General features: G+C 44.0%; 1 protein-coding gene across 12 annotated transcripts in view; it reads left to right on the forward strand.

Moving 5' to 3' along the window:
- Positions 1-22478, forward strand: part of LAMA3 (laminin subunit alpha 3) — a 211988-nt gene that overhangs the window by 60048 nt on the left and 129462 nt on the right. For all 12 annotated transcript variants that reach the window (XR_012502026.1, XR_012502027.1, XR_012502028.1 and 9 more), the window contains 6 exons: positions 445-536; positions 3970-4085; positions 6123-6241; positions 14561-14651; positions 16574-16705; positions 18092-18154. Coding sequence is in view for 8 of the 12 variants with exons in the window: in XM_074352160.1 (XP_074208261.1) it covers positions 445-536; positions 3970-4085; positions 6123-6241; positions 14561-14651; positions 16574-16705; positions 18092-18154 (613 nt within the window). In the remaining 4 variants the exon portion in view is untranslated. The remainder of the gene's footprint in view (positions 1-444; positions 537-3969; positions 4086-6122; positions 6242-14560; positions 14652-16573; positions 16706-18091; positions 18155-22478) is intronic.

Genomic DNA, 22478 nt, shown 5'->3' on the forward strand with positions numbered 1-22478 from the left:
TCCACCTTTGTGATTAGTCTCTTCTTTCCTGGAGCCTACACACTTAAGTGCAAAAATTTTTGATAGGAAAAATTATTTTTTTGGTAAATAAATACGTCTAATTTATGGAGCTCAGGTTTATATTAAAAAAAAAAGAGAAACTAGGAAACAGTCTCTTTCCAAGAGGCTAGAGGGTGTAATTCTTTTCCAAAGTAATTCCCCTCCATGCATTTAAAGCATTTGCTTTTTTTAAAAAAAGTGTGCTATTAAGTTTGATTGGGGAATTTTTTTTTTTTTGTAAGAAAAGTTACATCCAAATGCAGGTCCCTTTTGTGTTGGGGGAGGCTCAAGAGTACAGGATGAGAGGATAGCAGGGTCAGTGCAGATGTGTGTTACAGATTAGCAAAGGCAAGTTGAGGTTGGGGTTTGGTAAAACTGACACGTTCTGTATTTTCTGTTCTATAGTATTATTACAGCATAAAGGACATCAGCATTGGCGGGCGGTGCGTTTGCAACGGCCACGCCGAGGTGTGCAATGCCCACAACCCTGAAAACCTGTAAGTACGCTGCACAGATTTTTTTAGCTTTGCTGTGACTACGTCTATTTGTTTCAGTGGACGTTTGCATCTCATTAAATATTTCTAAGTTCCTGCCCTCAACAGGAATATTTCTGTGTCAACAAGTAGGTGGAGTGTGTGTCTCCCCTCCTCCAGCCCCACGCTTTCCTCTCACCCCCAGCCAGCCCGCAGCAGGCATAGGTGATCGGTCACAGCACGACGGATGGTCTGGAATGCAGCCACCCATCGCCCCCTCCCCTCACCCCTGCTCCAGACCTGCCCCAGGCAGCCACAAACAATTGAGTAGAGCCGGCAAGAGAAATAAAACTTGTCTGTCATCTATGATCTAATGGAATCAGGGATATATGTTTTCAAATCCTTTTTCATTTCTTTATCCTTTTTTTGGGTGGGGAGGGGAGGAGATAATTGGGTTTGTTTGTTTGTTTGTTTGTTTATTTAATGGAGGCACTGGGGATTGAGCCCAGGACCTTGTGCATGCTAGGCACGCACTCTACCACTGAGCAAACCCTCCCCTCCACTTTTTCATTTTTTAAAAATTGTGGTAAAATATAGTACTATAGTTTACCCCCTTACCCATTTTTAAGTGGGAGTGATTTAAGTGCAGTGGTGTTCAGTGCATTCACAGTGCTGTGCAGCCAGTCTCCAGAAGTCTTTTTCATCTTGCAGAACCGAAACCCTCTAGCAAATAAATAGCAGCTCCCCATTCCCTCCTCCCAGCAACCCCTGGCAGCCACCCTCCTACTTCCTGTCTCTACAAATTTGACTATGCTAAGTGCCTCACAGATGTGGAATCACACAGTATCTGTCTTTCTGTGACTGGTTTACTTCACTTAGCACGATGTCCTCACTGTGGCATGTGCCAGAATTGCCTTCCTTTTTAAGGCTGGATGCTATTTTGTTATGTAGACACCACATTTGGCTTATCTGTTCGTCTGTGGGTGGACACTTAGGTTACTGCCACCTTTTGGCTATTGTGAATAATTCTGCTATGAATAGGGGTGTAACTCGTTTTTGCTTTTAATTAAGGTATATTTCATACACAATAAAATGCATGAATCTCAAATATTAACTGCTTGGCAATTGTATGCACCCGTGATACTACCACAAGAAGGATTACTTTGAAGGGCTGGAAATTACTGGATGCTGGATACAGTAATAATTGTTTCTCAGTGTTGTATTTAAAGTCTGCCATTGCCCGTGAGCAGCATTGACCCGGGGTGTATTTTACTGCTGGTCAGATTCAGGTTTGTGCGTCCCTAGGCCTAGCTTCACGTTCAGGGAGAGGTGCCAGCTACCAGCTTACGTGGGAAGTTCGTGGAGCCCTTGTCCCTGACCAGCGACACTCCCGAGTGTTGTCAGCCCTCCTGTGGGGACCAGGTGGTGCTCCCTGAGACCGCAGTGTGACTCCATCAATGACTAGCCCTTAATCAGCAAGGACGCACTTATTAATGATCAAATCGTCACTGTCATGTCACCTCCTGAAGGGCAGGACCCTAAGGCACTGGGACTTGGGTCAGGGAAGTCCTGAGTTGGAGAGAGAGGAGAGAAAAAAGGTCACCTAGGTCCTGAGACAAAATGGTGCCACGTGGAAGAAGAGGGGAAGTCATCGGAGAGGGGCTGGGCTTAAAGGCTGCTGAGCCCTGTTGACCTTGGCAAAGGTGGAGGGGTTCCATACTGAGCAGTTAATTGCTCCCAGCTCATGTGAGTGGAGAGGCCGTCTCCCCATGCCTCAGTGAAGGGCTCAGTTTGCCACCGGTCTGTACCCACACAACTGCCTTGCTGGCCCCTGCCTGCTGGTTTGCTTCTGCCCAACAGGCTGACCTGCACAAATAATTCATGGAGGCCTCTGTGAATGGGAAAAAAAAGTCTTATGTTTAAGGAGATTCAGCGACTTACTGGAAGGAACCACTGCTAAACAATCAAAAGTCAAGCAGAGCCTATGAAGAGGTAGAAGACTTTAGTCAAGCATGAGTACCATGGGTACCAGGCTGACTTTGATGCATGGAAACATGGATGGATCACAGATTTAATTCTGAGCTTCCTAGCAGTCAACTCAAAAGCGAAGCCTACTCAGTTTTATATTTCACTACGATCACAATTTAAAAAGTAATCAGTGTGCAGGAGACGGTGACTGTTGACATGAGGACCAGTGAGACATTTACCTGGAGGTGGATGGAGAGGTCATCACGAAGAGGATTCTCTAGTCAACAACGTCGTCGATAACATCCTTACAGCAGATGCAAGGATGAGCTTTGCATCCTGGACTGAGAGAGAGTCAGGAAAAGCAGTTTTTGAGGCTGACGATATGATTCAGACGGGTTCCCAGCTCTGTTTCCTTTTGCTATGCTGAATATTAATCTCCCTGTAAGAGTAGTCGGACTGTATGTTCTTCAAGCATTTTCCCTAAATATTCTTTCAGTCCAGCTTCTGCAGATGCCTCACTGTCAGTGAGCTGAAGTTGCCTCTCTGACAAAAGCCCGTTTGGACTCCAGCTGTTCTGTGCTGCCATTTAAATCTTTGTCCATTTGCTTTAACGGGCAGCTGAGTTGGGAGAAGGTTGACACTTTCCCATAAGAGCATAACTGAGTACAAACTATCTCACCTCCCCTCCAAAGAGGTGAGGGGTCCCCATAGGCGCAGCCTAGGGTCTTTTTAGACTTTGTTTGGAATCCTCTTTCAAGTGAACACAGATGAACGAAAGCTTAGAGCTTGGAGTTCTAATGCAATGTGATGGCTACGACAATTTCATTTTAGCTTAGAGAAGTTTAAAGGCAGGTGTATACTTCTTTGAACATAGATTTGTGGGTTTGTACCCCATTGCCTTGCGGGGTAGTCTGCTTTGGGTCCTGTTGGGGAGCTGTGTGCTGGGACTGGCACGGACTCACGGAGCAGGGTCCCCTGAGATCTTATGAGTAACTGTCTCTTGGATTCAGTGAATCTCTGGGCCAAATCCCGGTTTGAGAATTAGCTGAACAGACCCATCTCACAGGACGAGACCACAGTCTCTTTATGAAGTTGTAAGACTCAACATGTCTCAGTACACAGCACTTGCTTGCTCCTGGTAGATCATAACAGAAGGTGGTGGAGAAGCAAGAGCTGGGCCTTCGGAATCAGACAAATTTAGGTTTGAAATCTGGCTCTCCAGCTGTCATCTCCTGACCTTTGGAAGGTGTTTTGATATCTCTGAATCTTAGTGTCACCATCTGCCAAAAAGGAAACAGTAAGCAGGATGGTGGGGAGGGACTTAAAATCATATATGCAAAGTGCTTTGTTCTCATGATTACTCAGTGGTACCATGGGTGACCGTGATGACTCAGTTTTTCACACAGGAGCAACTGATCCTATACTTCAATTAAAAAAAAAAACAAGCAAACAACTTTCCAGTAACAGATGTGCTTCGCCACATGCCCAGGTTTCGGTGTGAATGCCAGCACCACACCTGCGGGGAGACGTGTGATCGCTGTTGCACAGGGTACAATCAGAGGCGCTGGCGGCCCGCCACGTGGGAGCAGAGCAACGCGTGTGAAGGTGAGTGCTGGGCCTGCCCACGTCCCCACCCCCACCTCTGCCTGAGGACTGACACGGTGTTTCCCCTGTGCTCATGGCAATCTCAGGGATGCAGAACTGGCCATTGCAATGACTGACTCACTGACCGGAGGTAGAAATGCCTTGCTCTAACTTCACATTCAAATATGAGAACGGAAATAACAGTTACGATTGTTACTATGTATGAAGCATTCACTGTTTGCAAGGATTGGGCTGAGAGCTTTGACAAGGACGCCCCTCTTTTTAGCAATCTGAAATGTGATGCAGCCACTATTACATTTGGAACCCTTATCATTTCCTAGGATGTGATACTGGATCAGAGTCCCAATTATTTTGAGGACTGAGATCCAGAGAAGGTGGTAAGATTGCTGTCTAAACGAGAGTTGGAAGCGCTGAGAGAATAGGACTGAGGGGGATGCGGGATGGAGGGGACCAGAGAAGGATGGAAAAAAGACCAGAGGCTGCTTTTAATTATGGGCGCAATATAAATTAAGAAAACTGTTGTTTTAACAAACAAGCCCTATGACATCCAACTGAAGATTTTCTTTTAAACCAATCTTTTTAGAAAGCCACATGTTTATTCCAGTTGCTGGAAACGTTTTTATAACTTTTAGTTATTGGCTTTGGAGACTGTGGCCTATTTTTTTCATTAATATTCTTAGCGTTTGAAGATGAATTTGCTTTTCTGCAATGGCCAAAAGGCATTGGTATCCAGGCTTGTTGAACGAGATGGGTAAGAAAGAACGGGATGGGTACTTTTTGGCCAAATATTTTTTGTAACCATTAAGAGATAAGAGAGACGATCTCTATGACCAGCAAAATTACTATAAATGCATTTCTAGTGAGCAGTTCTGAGAGCACTTTGAGAGATCCTGACATTGTTGGAAGGTGTTGGTGGTGCCAAAGATGAACGTCCAGGTCGTGGATGGCCATTCCCACTTCATAGTCATAGCTAACAGGTTTCTTCGCAGTGAATTCCCTATTCCTCACCCCTGGATAATAGGACCAGGAAGAGGGAAAAGTAGTAATCAGGGGTCATTTCTTCCAATGCTTTCAGGTGCTGGTCAAGGATACTTTGAATATGTGTCACCACGTGACCTCCAACATTCGCAATATGGTTAGTTTTCCAGGCTGATTGGAACCCCTCAGTGAATGATATGCTTTACTCAATACATAGGACAATATTTTAACTAATTTCCTTTCATAAGTTTTTAAACTTTTTACACTTGCCAAAATGGTTAAAAATGACAGACAGCATATAGAAATCAGACGCATTACGACCTATTTGAGGGTACTTTCTAATTTCCACCTGAGTTACTGCAATTCAAAATAAACAGACTTTAACCTCCCCCACAAAAAAATTCAAAATAAACAGACTTTTAAAGAAATAACTGATGTAGCAAATATAAATGGTTAGAATTTTTTAGAAATCATGGCACCACTGAGGAAATGAAAATAAGAAAGTATTCAGCCTGTTAAAAACAGAGTGACTTGAAATTCTAACTCAGTCCTCTTATCTAATAGATTTATCCAGGAACTTGTTGCACATTCCTAGGAAGACTAGGAAAATTCAATGTAGGTGGAGTGGAATGAAGATATATTCTGCCTAAGAGAGAATGAGAATTTTACTCACGTTAGATCTTTTTCATCTTGTCAATGATGAAAATCCAAATGGGGTTTGAATTATATTTTCTAATTTTAGAAGTATCATCCATTACTTGTAGGTAACTTGGAAATTATTTTTTAATAACCCCCAAACCCCACTATTAATATTTTTTTAGATATTTAGTGTTTTTTCATGCATACTTTTTTACTTAACATCAACTGAAAGAAGGTATAAATTGCATGTGATTATAGGCTGGTCTTGGTGTAAAATTCCCTAAAACTTTGCGCTAAGGATATCCCTGGTGTTCCAGAATAGACTTTACTGTAGCTTAGTGAGCAGTAATACTATATGCAGGAATTTACTAAACATCTCATAGTCATGATGGAATACTAACTTCAAATGCTTTTTTTCAGCATGCAACTGCCATGGCCATGCCATTGACTGTTATTATGATCCAGATGTTGAGAAGCAGCAGGCAAGCTTGAATATCCAAGGCATCTATGCAGGTGGAGGGGTCTGCATTAACTGTCAGGTGAGGCACCGCTTAAGTCAAAGACATTTTTCATCAATGAACATTCAGTAAGCCCTGCTCCAAAAAAGGTGTCAAGAAAGTGACAGGCAATTTAAAGGATTTTCTGACACCACTCCTCCACTTTCGTACACAAGAAGCCTGGTTATCTGGATGTAGCTTAGAGATTGTGAGGGAAACGGGCTGAGACATGTTTGCCCAAACTCCGTTGATTTGGTTCTTCATTTAGGTCTTTGTCTAAATGGAGGAGAGAATTCCTGGATGTCATGCTGACTGCTATCCATCTTAGTAGAAAGGCTCTAAGATAGGAAGGTATCAACTGCTAACTCTAAATCCTATTTTCCAATGGATTCTGAACCTAGACTCAGCAAGGAAGCATATCATGATCAGTTAATGATGTCTGCCATTAACACCAAATAAGAACCTCTGATTTTTCAGCTGTTCTATAGGGCAGTTGAGTTTAGCTAAGAGGAGTGTATGGCAGAGGAGGGTATGTGTATAATCTGCCTTGAGACGGTCATTAAAAATTGCATTAAATGTTCATGATTTGGTCTGTATTGTCACATTCTTTTCAAAGGCACATGATACATTCACCGAGACAAACCATAATATGAATCTGGGCCATAATACACATCTCATTACATTTAATTGATTGGAATAATATATTTATAGAGTATGTTTTCTGGCCAAAATGGTGTCTGGTGAGAAATCTGTAACAATAAGATCACCAGGAAAACTCCAGTATTTGAAATAGCACACTTCTAAGCAATCTATAATCAAAGGAGAAATCTCAAAGGAAGTTAGAAAAGATTTGGAATTAAACAATAATTAAAACACAACGTATCAAAATCTGTGGGATGCGGCTAAAGCAGCACTTAAAGGGAGATTCGCAGCTGTAAATGCTTATGTTAGGATACAAAGTTTAAAATCAGTCACCCAAAGTTCTACCATGAGAAGCTAGTAAAAGAAGAGCAAAATGAACCCAAAGTAAGTAGAAGGAAGAAAATAAGATAAAAGCAGAATTCAGCCAAGGAGAGAACCGGGGGGGAAGAAAAGAGAAACTTAACAAAGCTAAAAGATGGCTTTTTGAAAAGACCAACAAAGTTAATAAACTCTTAGCTGCACTGATCAGCAAAAAAGAGAAGACAAATACAAATTACCAATATCATATACAAAAGTGGGTTTATCATTGGAGTGGCTGGAGGCATTAAAAGGAAAATGAAAGTATACTGTGAACAATCTTATGCCAGCAAAATTGGCAACCTAGATTAGAGACAAATTTCTTGACAACTGGAACTTATTAAAACTGATATAAGATGAAGTAGAACGACTGAATAGCTCTGTATAAGTGAAAGAAATTGAATTCATTATCAAAACTTTCCAACAAAGACAGTCCCAGGATGCCTAGAGAGTTTCACTGGCAAATTCTATTAAACATTTTGGCAAGAAACACCACCAGTTTTACGCAAATTCTTTCAGAAAGCAGAGGAGAGAATGTTTCCCACCTTATTTGATGAGACTAGTGTTCCCTTAAATACCAAAACCACAGGCATTACATGAAATAAAATTGCTGACCCATAGCTTTCATGAAAATCATAAATTCAAAAATATTTAACAAAATATTAGAAAATAGAATTCAGCAATATAAGGATAATACATTATTGACGAGTAAAGTTTATACCAGGAAAGCAAGGTTGACTGAACATTCAAAAAAAAAAAATCTATACAATTAACCATATTAACAGAATGAAAGAGAAGAACCATGTGAAATACCATTAGACAAAAATTACCCATTTTATAGTCAAAGCTTTTAGCAAACTAGGAATAGAAATGAATCCCACAATCTGATGAATATTTTTGAAAAACCTTCACCTAACATCATATTAGTGATGAAATATTGAGCTTTTTCCTTCTGAAGTTTGGGAACAAGGAAAGATGCTTGCTTTTCACTACTTCTGCTGAACAGTGCCCTGGGGGTCCTAACCATTGCATAAGATAAGGAAAAGAAATAAAAGGTATCTAGATGGGAAAGGGAAAAGTAGAACTGTTTCTAATTGTAAATCACGTGATTGTTTCTGTAGAAAATCCTAAGGAATATACAAAACAATTACTAAAACTAATAAATGAATTCAGTAATATTGTAGGATACAATGATAATATATAAAAACTAATTGCATTTTTACACACTAGTAACAAACAATAGGAAAGTGAAATAAAAATTCAATCAAAAATAATGTCAAAGAACAAAATGTTTAGGAATAAATTTAACAAAAGACATGCAGACTTCTATATTAAATCTAAAAGACATTGCTGGGAGAAATCTAGAAAGACCTAAATGCATGGAAAAATGTAACATATTTATGGATTGGAAGACTCAGTATTATTAAGATATTAGTTTTCGCCAAATTCTCTGAAGAGTTAAAGCAGGCCCCCCCCTTTTTTTTTAAGAAATTGCAGGTGGATTCTAAAATTTATATGGTTATGTAAACGACCTAGAATATCCAAAGCCCTCTTAAAGAAACAGAATAAAGTTGGAAGACTTATTTTGTCTCACTTCAAGACTGACTATAAAGCTACAGTAATAAAAACTTGTGATGCTAACATAAGGCTAGAAAAACAGATCAATGGAACAGAACAGGGAGCAGAGAAACAAACCCATGAACATTTTATTTTTGATTAAAATACCAAAGCAATCCAATGGCAGAGGGTGGGGAGAGAAGAGAAAATCCTTTCAGCAAATGGCTCTGGAGTAATTGGATGTCTATATGGGAAAAAATTAACTTTGACTGCCCCCCCACCTCAAATCTAAATTGATTTGGATCAGACCTAAAGTAAAGTTAAAACTTAAAACTTAAGGGAAAAATATAGGTGAATATTTTCGTGATTCAAAGGTGAGCAGAGTTTTCTTAGGTCACAGAAAGCAATAACCATGAAAAATTGACAAATTAGACTTCATCAAAATTAAAAACTGCTCACAAAAGGCACTGAAGAAAATGAATGTGCAAGCCGTGAATGGGGAGAATATATTTATAAAACATAAATCTGACAAATGGTTGGTATCCAGGATGAATAAAGAACTCCCATAGCTCAATAACAAAAAGACAGGTAACCCAATAAAATTGCAAGAGATTTGAAGAGCCACTTCACAAAAATGTATATGTAAATGGCCAATAAGCATACAACAAAGGGCTTAACATCATGAGTCATCAGAGGAATATAAATTAAAGTTATGATGATTTGCCCCCAAATTTTGGTGAGGATACAGAGCAGCCATACCTGTCATGCACTGTTGGTGTGAATGCGAAGTACAACCACTTTTGGAAAATGTCTGGCAGTTTTTAAAATAAAACTGAACCTACACCTAACCCATGACTCCCAGATTCCACTCTTAGGCATTTATCCATGAGAAATGAAAATGTACCTTTAGAAAAAGCTCATTTATGCACAATAGCCCTGGACCGGAAGCCTAGATATCCATCGACAGTAGAATGAGTGAACACATCTGGCTTATTTATGCACAATAGCCCTGGACCGGAAGCTCATTTATGCACAATAGCCCTGGACCGGAAGCCCAGATATCCATCGACAGTAGAATGAGTGAACACATCTGGCTTATTTATACAGTGAAATGCCAACGAGTAATCGGGGGCAACAAGCTACCGGTGATGCAACAACGTGCAAGAACCCTAACAGCATCGTGCTACATGAAGGAAGTCTTCCCCCAAAAAAGAAAAATACTGATAGTAGGAAGACCGTTTAGATGAAATTCTGAAACAGGCAAAACTAATCAGTAGTGGGGAAAAGCAGAACTGTGATTGACGCTTGGAGTTGGCTTTGGGGATTGACTGGGAAGAGGCAGGGGGACAATTTTAGGGTGATGGTATTGTTCTGTATCTGGAGGTCTGGGTTTCACCGATAAATGCATTTGTTGTAGCTCAGTGAATGTACAAGTAAGAGCTTCACCCTTGTATATAAATTTTACACTGAAAGAAAAAAAACTAAACACATTAAATTCTAGTTAATTATATGCATGCTACTGTATAGCACAGGAAACTGTATTCAGTATCCTGTAATAAACCATAATGGAAAAGAAAATAAATAAGAATATGTATATATATGTATAACTGAATCACTTTGCTGTATGCCAGAAACTAACACAACATTGTGAATCAACTATACTTCAATTTAAGAAATCCATGCATGCTAAAATATTTAGGGGAAAGTGATATCTGATTGCAATTTATTTTGAAATGCATGAAAAATAAGATGGATTAGTGGAAGGAAGGAAGGATGAGTAGATGGATAATTATGTGAAAAGACAAATATAGTAAAATGTTAATGATAAAACTCTTGTACAGGGGGCATAGGCGTTCACTGTGAAATTTGAAATTTTTTGGTAATAAGGTATTGGAGGAAAGAGCAATAAAAGGAGGAGGCAAGGACATGACATTTTGGGATTGATTCCTTGATTTCTTTCTCTTCGATGAAATATTGCTGCTCTTAATTTTAACGCTGAAGATTACCCAGGTTGTTTGAGATGATGCTTGAAGATGCTTTATCTCCATTAACTAAAACAGAGTCTTCAGCTTCTTCCATGGAGACACGACATCTGATCTAAGTCTTGAGCTGTTTGTGTTCCTGATGTGTTGGTCTCACTGTTTCCAAACTGCTTGTTTTCTCCCTCTTTCCCACGTGCATACACACACCACACAAGGCTAAGAGATGGGATCCAGAAACAGACGGAGCACATATGGCCACGTTCCCTCCTGCAATAAATTCCACGAAATGACAGGAACGATAGGAAAACAATCGAAACACTCTCCCTACAGAATCCACAATAGCATAAAAAATAAGAAAGAGTGTCATCAACAAACCAGCAGTTTCCAGAGATTCCTGAAAGACAGAACGCAGAGGCAGATACATGCAGGGGAGCACAGCTGTGACGGCTGGAACAATTTGGAGCTGCTCCAGGAGGCAGCAGATAGAAGAAGTTAACTGTGGGGCTGTTTTCAAACCTAGAGAACCTTACTGAAGTTGATAAAGGAAGACCTACATGTAAAAGCCTGATATGTTTCCAGACTCAATATTATAAATATACCATTTCTCCAAAATCAATCTATAAATTCAGGACAATCTCAATCAGAATTCCAAAGGGATTTTTAATGAAGATTGACAGGCTGGTTCTAAAGTTCTTATCGATAAAAGAATACATGAGGCTAGACAAATAGTTTAGAAAAACGAACAATTATAGGGGAAATTTGTCTTCTGAGATATCAAAACCTACCATGAATCTGTATTAATTGAGTGTGGACTCAGTGTAGAGATAGGTAGTTTGATAAAACCTAGTAGAGAATCTAGAAACAAATTCGTGTAGCTGTTACAATTTGGTTTATGGCATTTCTGATGGAAGAGAATGATGGATATTACATAAAAGATGTTGAGATCATTGGCTCTTCATTTGGGAAGAAAATGTAACTCTGTCCTATGACATATACGGAGGGACATGGGGAGTCTTGATAGGAAGGGAGGAGAGGGGCGCTGCTCCAGCAGGTCAGATGGTTTGCTGAGCTGCGAGGTGACGCTTCAAGATGAAATGTGAGTTTGCTGGTGGACACGCGTACTGTACAGCAAGGTCTGCCTATCAGAAAGCCAGCTGTTATACAAATATACCATAGACTGGGTAGCTTAAACGATAAAGAATTATTTCTTACAGTTCTGGAGGCTGTGAAGTCCCGGATCAAGGTACTGGCAGATCCTGTGTCTCATGACAGCCCTCTTCCTGGTTGGCTGATCCGTTCTCTTGTATCCTCACACTGAGGGGAGCAAAGAGAGAGGAAGTAGACTCTTCTTGTAAGGGCACTAATCCCATTATAAGAGCTCCATCCTTGTGACTGGATTACCTCTCCAGGCCCCATCTCCAAACACTTCGGGGATGGCCTCCACGGATGAATTGGGGGGAACACAAACATTTATTTATTCCATGGCACCAGCTCATCTAGCTGTTTCCCTCCTTGTGTGGGCAGTGCTGGTAATGGGAGAATGAGGAGATAACCTGCCGTCAGTCTGGGCAGGTGGCCGGAGGTGGGGACGTCACAGGCAGGCTGAGCCTGGAGATGGGCAGGTGGCCACACAGCTGGCGTGTAAGAGCCGGGTGGCTATCCTGCAGGGCCAGCGGTTATCAGAGATGGCTGTCTTCTCACCCGGTATTGATTTCATTTTTATTTGTTGTGTTTACTGTTAAAATAGTTGGTTTGGGGGTATGTGGCATTTTAACTGAAGTGGTCAGTTCCTGGCGATGTGGCATTTGAGCGAAGACCTGAAAGAAGTGGGAGGGTGGGTCAGGCATCTGTCTGGGGGCGGGGACGGCCGGGCAAAGGGCCTTGAGTGGGAGCAAGGGGCCCGCGTGGCTGGAGGGGAGCGAGCGGGGGGAGGCGAGTCGGAGGGGGTCACAGAGGCTGCATCGTGTTGGCCTTCAGATGGGGTATCAGAGGGGGGCCTCCTGGAAGGCTGTGGCCGACGAGAGGACTAGCCCATAGTCTCCTGGTACTGGAGGTTCACAGAAGCGGAAGCCAGCAGCAGTGTCGTAGGTGTGGTCAGGGAACTGAGAGAAAGAGGGAAAGAGCCAGAGAGAGATGAGATTTAACTGAAGCTTGAGAAGCAGTTTGGAAAAGTTCTACTTGGAGGAGTTAGGACCTGAGAATTAGCATTGCCAGGGCCTGGGGTTTCTGGGTGGTGTTCCTTAGAAAGCCTCTCTCGGTGATGCCACAGGAGAAGGGGTAGGTGGGGGTGGGCTGCCCTCCTGCTTCGCTCCCATTGGCGCCCACCCTGCTCTTTCGCTTGGACCACTGAGGCTTTCTCTTCTCCTGTTAAGTGTCGTACAGATTCAAGTTCAGGCTCCCCCTCCTCCCAGCGAGACTGCTTCCCCAGTGCCTCCAACGTAGTAATTATGGAGCCACTGCTGTCCTTGAAGCTCCATCTGGCCTTGGTCCAACCATGACCTTGGTGTCCGTAGACAAGTGGTGTATCTTGCCCTCAGGTGGTGCAGGTCCTAGAGAGTCTCCTGAAACTTGGAGGCAAACCGCAGGTTTGGTCACTTGTTGCTCTTCTTTGTGATTTAAAAATACAACTTCTCTGTGGCAGTTGCTTCATTAATCAAACCCTGTGGTGAAGGGTAACCACTTCCGAGAACTTGTTCTCTTTTCCTACTCCAGTGCGAAACAAATTGGAGCCCAGTTTAACCAATGTCCTCTGTCTATTATAAGTCATGGTGGCAAGCCGCAGAGTTGAGACATTATTTGGCATTTGATGGAAGGGAGGGTGGACTCCAGCTGTTTCTTATTTTCCCAAGATGTTTGTGCATGTAAATATTAAGTCAGAGAAGTGGCCAATGTGGTTTTAGACCTCAATGTTAAAGCGAATTCAGATTTTAGCCCACAGGACAAGGGAAGGAGTGGAGTGGTAATAAATAAAAGTCTGAAATGAATAAAATCATCTAAAACAGGGGAGAGGATACAGAAAGGGTCTTTGTTCTCCTGAGTTTCTATGCAGACTTTGTGAATCAAAGTGTGTTATGTATTTTCTTTTTAGCTTCCTATTGCCTTTCCTTTCATTAACGGAGGAACACTGTCCTCCTAACTGTTTCCAAATTAGAAAGAGAGGGAGAGGCAGAACTGAGCTAGATCCATAGTTTATAGTTTTTCGAAACTGATGATGCATGGTGGGTAATTTGATTTTGTGGTAATTACCAGGATTAGCCGTGAAATATAAATGGCTGCCTTGTACTTTAAAATGAGCTCTGTGTGTGAGACCCATGCCTACATGTTCCATTCCCATAACAGAAGTGTTTGGGAAATGGTTTCAGACTAAAGCACAGATAAAATTGGAATGATGAGAGAGGAGGATCTGCATATACAATTTTTTCCTAAATTGAAGAAGATAAAAATACACACATGACCCTTTATTCCTTGGGTTAAACCTAACGGTGCTGTATCACTACTGAATGAAGCTTTGAAGAGTGGTCCTCGTGGGTTTCTTCACACGCCAGTGTCAGGTGCTTCATTATGTGGTAGAGGGGAAAACCTGGGCCATCCAGTTCACCCAACTTACCCTCGTTTCCTCTTCTGATGGGAAAAAAATTCCAGAGGCACATCAAGCCAGTGCCCCGTGGTAAATCTTGGAGACTCAAGGTCAAGATCAGTGTTTTTTGTTTTAAGTGACTTTGGCATTTCAATTGTATGTGACAGAATTATTTCTCTGGATGAATAGCACAAAGTATGGATTTCTCCAGTACTCTTCCCTCTAAGTTTGTTTGTTTCTTTCTAGCATAACACGGCTGGTGTAAACTGTGAAAAGTGCGCTAAGGGCTATTACCGCCCTGATGGCGTTCCGGTCCACGCTCCCCACGGCTGCATCCGTAAGTTTCATTCCGACTTGCTGTGGCTTAGACTTTAGGGAGGTCATCGGGCTAAATTCTGATTGGTTAGTAATTCCCTTAGTTTTCTCTCTCTTCATATTATTTGTTCTACTCCTTACTAACTGTGTGACCTCAGGCTGTTACATAGTCTCTCTGAGCATCAGATTCCTTATGTATAAACGGAAGCCATAATCTATTCTCTAATATTAAATGAAATGCCAGCAAACCATTCAGAAAAATACTAAGCATTGGGCCTGTCACATACTCTGCCTGCAACGAGTGTTTTCTGTCGTTCTGGCATGTTTATGATCTCCAGTGATTTTAAATCTCATCAGAATTAGCATCAAGACAACATAGGAGTGATTTCACGAGGATTTAATAATAGTCATAAAAGTTAAAATAGTTACGCTTTATTGACCACTTGCTATGTACAAGGCATTGCCTACATGATTTCACAAATGTCTTATTTAATCATCACAACAAATAAGATACTAAATTATTATTCTCATTTTTAGATATAGGGAAATCAAAGGATCCAAGTAGTTAAAGATTTCGGCTCAGGTGACAGAACCACCAGCTGGTCGATCCAGGGTGGTTCACATCTGTCTGGCAGCGTTGTAGCATGCCATACCACACCCGTTATACAGAAAGACGCTACTGGTTTTTGTTTTTCCTGTGGAATTGGCAGTCGTAGGTCAGGTTATGGACTATGTCCTACATGTGTAATTTATTTGGTTCTCTTATGTTCTCTGGCTGTTACATTTAGAAAGCAATTCCAGTCCTGAAATTGATTCTGTGCCCACCTCCTCCCCAAATTCATTCATCATGCCATTAACGTTTGAGGGCATCAAAGTCCAAAGAACGTGGAAACTCTGATTTGTTTCTACCTAGGGCATCTTAGTTGTGAAAGGTGTGTTCCTGTTTTCCCTCCGTCTCCCACATCATCCCATTAAGTGTGTGTATCACTTTTCATGTGCCTGCAAAGGAAGGGCTCTGGCAAAGGAAAACAGGACCTTGTGAATACAGTCATGCCTTGTTAGGAACCTCAGTGTTCCATCACTTTTCTAGTTTCTTTCTTCATCACTGAAGTGGTCTCATGGAGAAATTAGAGGCTTAGCATAAAGAATCCACAGGACACACAAATCCTAAACAAATTAAGCAAAGGACAGCAGGAGAAGCCAGGCTTGGGGGATGCTTGGTGCTCAGGACTTCTCCAGCCTCCCAGTTCCTCACAGGACAGGAACTCAGCTGAGCTAGGACAGTATTTTCACTGCCCAAGGTAAGGACTTTTGCCTGGTCAAGGGAAGCTCCCAAGTGAGGGGGTTACCAAACATCTTATACCCCAGGTGTGTCCCTCTGGAATGCAAACCTCTTAGTCATGTTGGCTGCAAAATCTGCCTTCAGTAAGCCGCGTCCCTAGGTTGTAACATTTGGGTGACGGAAACAATCCTACTGTGCTGTCCGCAGATTCTTTATCAAGTCTAGGCATCCCACACTTGGGTCCACGTCACAACTGTGTAATTGTGACCACTGTGTGGACATTCATAGTTGGCTCATGGCTGGGAGAGGCTGTGCCCACCAGACCTGCCAGGAGCTGCAGCGCACGCCTGCCCAGCCCCTCGATGGTGGTCTGTGCAGGCTTTGCCTCCTGCACGGTATGCTGGGTGGTGCACAGTGTCATAAACCACATTCTTGAGAACGTCTAAGTCTGACTGCTCATTCAGGTTTGTCTCTGAGGGCCTGTGGGTTTCGGTCAATGCAGACCATCAACCAGGCGTGAAATGGAAACCAGGCTGTGCCCTTTCAAGATTAACCGTAGACCGGTGATAAAGCATTTGACATTGCCCGCGAAGTATTAGGATGTATTTGCTTTACGAGGTGCAGCGAAGGACTGACCCTTTGAAATCTGGGATTCCTCTTAGCCTGCAGCTGTAACCCCGAGCACGCGGACGACTGTGAGCAGGGCTCAGGCCGCTGCTTCTGCAAGCCGAATTTCCGCGGAGACTACTGCGAGGAGTGTGCAGCCGGATACTATGATTTCCCGTTTTGCTTGAGTGAGTACCAGCTGCGGAAGGAGGGGCCTCGCTGCTCAGCACACACCTGGGCTTTGGGCATCAGCGCCCTGGGGCGTGGCAGGTGGGGCCAGGGGGAAACGGGCCAGGAAGGCTGTATTTGTGTGAAAGTGTCCCCCAAAGTCTGGAACATCAAATTTATGTGAGTAAGTTTCATAGTGTTATTTATCTCCAAAGTGTTAGACTGTACCATAGGCATTCCCATCTCAGTAGGTCAAAGGGTCACATGGTGGCAATTTCAACTTAATAGTAATCCATGTGTGTGGTTTTTCTTCATAAACCTAGAAGAGATGTTATGGGCTTCCAGATGTTCGTTTGCATAATGCAGTGTGTATCGTGCTTCCAGTGTCCGGGGAGGGTGTGTCTGCTCTTCCTCACAGTACAGTAGGCCCCCACCTCACCCCCCTGCCATGACCTAAGTGAACAGACATCTCAGCATCTCAGAGATAATTTGTTAGAAACACTTTAGAGCATGAAGCAGGAGAGTCTGTGAAACCAGCTATGCAGGTTGTGACAAGAGCCGTGGTCCTGTTTGTTCTGCAGAGTGTAAAAACTGGACTCCGGTGTTAAGACAGAGAAACACTGTTCCAGGAAGAGCCACCCCCCGTCCCCCATAGCTGCATTAGTTCCTGCCCATTCCCACCTCACAACTCGACCATCTCAGGAAAAGCGTGTTGAGTCGTGGGGCTATGTGGGCAGGACACGTCACCATCTGTCCTGGCTCCCACCTGCTGTCCCAGGGTCATTATTAAACTGGCACCCATTTCCACTGTCAAGTATCCCGGTTTGGAGGATGAATTATTTAATTACCTTATATTGAAAGGAACTGATTTTTAAGCCCAAACAGAGTAACCCTGAATCAGAGCTTAATCAATTTAGAATCCAGAACACAACATTGTAAATCAACTATATTACAATTTAAAAAATTCAGAATCTTTTGATTATAAATCAATAAAAAATGTTAAAAAAAATTCAGAATCTTTAATTATTGAATGGAGCCTGAGCAGAAATTGCATTTGCAGACGCAAAATTTTAGGGAAAACAACTTGAAAGAAAATAGGTTTTAAAAGCTAGTCTCAATTTTACATAAAAAAAGAAAAAACCCAATACAGATGCTAAATACGCCCAGCTCAGCCCTGCTGGACGGAGACTTAGCCACTGTGAGCACAGAACACCCGCTTCTGTTCATTAAGGCACAAATCTGGATGTCTGACCACCCTAGTTTCTATTCCTGATGCATTTTAAGTATAATGATACTGTCTTTCTTTCCATTAGTCCACATGCTGCATTCCACTGAGTTAGAGAGGGCTGCTTCCTAGTTGGTGCCATTTAATGTTTTGCTTTATTGTCTCCTTAATCTTTTTCTAGGGATTCCCATTTCCCCTATTTCTACTCCAAGTCCAGAAGGTCCCATAGCTGGAGATATAAAAGGTGAGTAACTTCTCTTTCAGTTTAACTGCAGTGAGACATGTTATGCTCCGTATTCTTTTCCTGCTTCCTATGCACACAGCTGTGTTCAAGTTCAAATCGTCCTTACTGGACCGTGGTGGGTGCCTTGCAGGGGCGTCTGTTTGGGCTTCTCCCATCCCATCATTCTCTACTCCAGTCTGTGTGTGCAGCGGCCCTCCTGGATTAAGGGAGCTAAGCAGAGCTTGGACTGTATACCACTAGTTTTGCTCAAAAACCCTCAGTGGCAGTCAGTTGCCTGCTGTGTTGTTTGCTTCTCCGTAAAGAGACCCTGAGAAAGGAACTGAGTGCAAGCAGTTAATTTGGGAGGTGACCCCAGGAGACACCAGTAAGGGAGAGAGCCCGGGACTGAAGGGAGCCATTATGAAGATGCATTGGCAAGCGAGGTCCTCCTGCAGCCCCCCAAGCTGCTGCCCTCTGAGTGACTCTGGGAGAGAGCAGCGAACTTGCTCAGCATCATCCCAGCTGAACAGACAACTTCACTTACCTGGGTGGAGGGCTGCCTCTGGGACATTAACTCTCTGGCACTTTGAGCTTGGCCTTCAGGAGTGCTGAGGAGCTCCTGCAGCCAGAAATGTACTCAGGGCAGGGAGTGGCAGGGGTGGGCAGGAATCAGTTTTTGAGTTCCAGTTCTCCGGCAGTATTGTAGCTCTGAGGGTGGGCTGGAGGCAGCACTGGTCATCAGGGCTGTGGAATAAATAAAACCGAGAGAGAGGTTACAGAAGGTGAGGTTTGCAAATGTAGATAGGTTGTCAGGGACGTCCTCTCTGAGGAGACAATGGAGCAGGGACCTGAGCTCTGCAGGTGTCCAGGGGGCATCCAGACTCAGGAAGGAGCAAGTGCAAAGTCATCGGGGCAGGACAAGCCGGGGGTGTTCACTGAACAAAAAAAAGACTGGATGTGTGAAAGCAGAGTGAAGGGAGGGGGTGAGGAAGGGCTTCCCGGGGACCAGATCGTAGGCCCTCGAAAGGCACTGCAAAGACTTAACCTCTGCTCTGATGAGCGGGAGCCATGTGGAGTTCAGCACAGGGAAACGACGTTGCATTAGGATCTTTGTGGCGACTGTGCTGAAAACCAGCTATGGGAGAGAGGAGAAGATGCAGGGAGGCCATCACAGTGATCCGTCAGGAAGGGATGGTATCAGTGGAGGTGACAAGAGGTGGACAGATTGTGGATGTAACCTGAGGATAGAGCCAGCAGGACCTGCCAGGGGCTCGCTGGACAGACGCGGACTGTGAGAGGTTGAGGGGACTCTGAGGTGACTCCACGGCTTCTGGGTGGAGCAAGCAAGGAAGACTTGCCATTTATTGAGCCTGGAAAGGCTGTAAAATAGGAGAAGGCAGAGCGCATGGACCGGCTCAGGGAGGCGCAGGCAGACCCGGTGGTGGGGGCGCGTGGACGCTCCCTTCTGTTTTCTTTTTCCTTTTGTGCAATGAGATTCAAGGTCGGGGGCAGAAAGTGGGGATGGCGGGAGGCCTTGGAGTTGAGGAGAGAGAAGGAATGAAAGGGTCGTCCTGGAACGTGGGGGAGTGGATGAGCTTGAGGAATGTTGTAGGCTTTGGGGGCAGCACGGGGCGCACCTGAGGTCAGCTCCAACGTGACCCAGTTTCCCCGCCTGTGCTGTGTCCTTCTGCCTGCTGCACCCAGTCCTCTGAGCAGACCACATGTGGGGTGTTGTCTTGGGGACAGCAGACATGCTTGACTTGCTTTCCAATACCAACAGTACCTGCCGTGGTCTCCTGCCCACAGTGGGCGTCAGCAGGTGCTCCCTAAAATGTTTGTCGTTTGGCCAGGCTGGAACTCAGCTTTTGAGCCTTGATTACAACACACATCTCTGGCTTCCTTCCACAAGCATGTTTTAAATCTTCCATTGTGGAAACTGGTCTGTTTCCAGTAACCCCTTTGTTATCCTGTTCCTTTTTCTCTGCAAGTAGACTGGTGGTGACTTCAGGGAAGGAAATTTAATTGAATGTGAATACATCTGTTACAAAATACTAGGGAATCCTTAGAACAAGGCCTTGAGGAAAAGAAGTTTCAATTAGTGCAATTAGACTTATTTGGGAATTTGAAGACATAGATATCCACTTCAATTTGGTTTTCTACCAGTGCATTTTAAAAACACCCAATTTGGGGCCTAACTTCTGGCAGTGAACATTAAAAGCACAAACATCTCAACTACCAGGAGATACACAGCACAGGGTGGCACCAAGTCCCTCCCACCCCTGAGAATCTGAATTCATTAAAGCCCACTGATGTTTCCAAGTCATCTAATACAGTCGTGCTTAAACAGGGCTGTGTTTTAGAATCCCGTGCTTTTACCAAATGTAAATTCCTGTATTTCACCCTCAGATCTTAATCTAGATTTCCAGGGGTGTGGGCCAGGCTGGTATTTTGAACAGATTTTCCAGGTGATTCTGATGTATGTCCCTTGTTAACAGCCACTGCTCTAGTTAGTAGGAATTCCTATTTAGTGGTTGGCAGACTTTACTGTAAAGATAAAGATAGTAAATATTTTCAGCTTTGTAGACGAAGTTGCAAGTACTCAACTCTGCTGCGGTAACATGAAGGGAACCAGAGACAATACGTAAATGAATGAACTTAGCTGTGCTCCAGTGAAACTTTATTTACTAAAGCAGGGATGGATCTGGTCCTCAGGCTACGGTTTACAGATCCTGGGATTAAGTTAGCATCTCTGAGTTTGAGATTCCACACCCAGGCAATGACGTTTTACCAGGAGATTCCAATGTGCAGCCAAGATGGAGAACTACTGTTCTAGGAAATCCACAGGCTCAACTCCAGACGCCTGAAGCAAAGGAGACTTGAAGCACAAAGAGAACGGTTTTGCGCGTCGGAATGTTTTTAGTTTTTTTTGTTGTTGTTCTATTTCGTGACTCTGGATATTATTTGGCTTTTCTGGGTCCAAGTGATCATCCACAACCATGTAACATTTATTTTAGGAAGTCGACGTTTCATGGACACATCTTCTCTTTTTGAAAATGACAGAATGCACAAAACTCTCACTCTAGAGGGGCCTGGGCCCACGGGCATGGGCACACTTCTACGCCTCCGAGTTCAAACAGAGAGCAGTGACAAGGGGATTCAGCAGGTTCAGAGCAACTCTAGGCTCTTACTTTAGGAGATTGATGCCGTCTTGGGATGATTGTGTAAGGCGGCCCGTTTGGCCTGAAGACATGGCCGCCTGGAGGTTTCTTGACAAATACCACGGAAAGGTTTTGATTTCCGCAATCACTTTGTAAGGAGCTACTTGCCCTTGCCAAAGCTTTGAGTCAGTGTGGTCGGGGCTGGGCCCGTGCTAATGACTGGGAACTCCGAGAATTCGGAGAGGCTGGAGACAGCTGGCTGTCATGTGCCTTCCTGCTGTGTCCCTCCCTGTCCTCCCCAGGCTGCGCATTTCATCTGCCTGGCGGGGTAGGTCCGCTGCTGTTGGCGTGGAAACCTGCCAGATAAGACTTGGAGAGGGACAGGTGAGTTCTGGTAGCTTGGCTTGGAGGCTCTGTGTAGATGCCACTAAAGTGGAATTCGAGGAATGATGTTTACCGAAGAGAACGGTCATCCTGAATGTATAACATATTCTTCATTCACTGAACTCTTATTAAGTGCCTACTCTGTCCGAGGCATGGCCAAGGCAGCTGCCTGCTCACAGTCCCTGCTCCCTGGACGCTCCCACGCCTGCAGGAGACACGTGGGCCAACAGTTAGAACAGCAGGAGTTAAGGCTGTGAGCGGCCATGGGAGCAGACAGGAGGGGCAAACTTACAGCCTTACCGAAGGGATGGAGGGAGGGAGGAAGGCAGGAAGGCAGGCAGGAAGGAAAGAAGGAAGGATGGAAGGAGGAGTGGGAGGGAGGAAAGAAGGAAGGAAGATGGTAGAGGTTCTGCAAGGGCTTCCCTGGACCAGGAGGAGGAGGCCTCTGGGCCAAGTCTTGGCACACAAAGGAGTCGGGCAAGTGGAGGGGCAGCTAAGACAAGGCATGAGGATGGGGGGGGGGGATGGCAGGCGGGTCACTGGGACTGAGTCACCAGGTTGGGGAAAAAGTGGGAGAATTGAGTCTTAGGGGAGGGAGAGGAGAGGATCAGGACCAGACCAGAGTGGGCTGCAGGGCTCAGATGCACAACCGCACCCCACCTAAGGGGGCGTCACAGCCACTGAGGGCGTTGCAGATTGTGTATATGGTGAGCGATTTTACGCAAGTGACAGGGAAGCATCTTGAGGAAGGGACACCTTTTTCTAGTTTGTGCAAAGGTTCCACGTGGGCTCTGGCAGCCTGG

This window comes from Camelus bactrianus, chromosome 24 (genome assembly GCF_048773025.1).
Source record: "Camelus bactrianus isolate YW-2024 breed Bactrian camel chromosome 24, ASM4877302v1, whole genome shotgun sequence".
NCBI lineage: Eukaryota > Metazoa > Chordata > Mammalia > Artiodactyla > Camelidae > Camelus > Camelus bactrianus.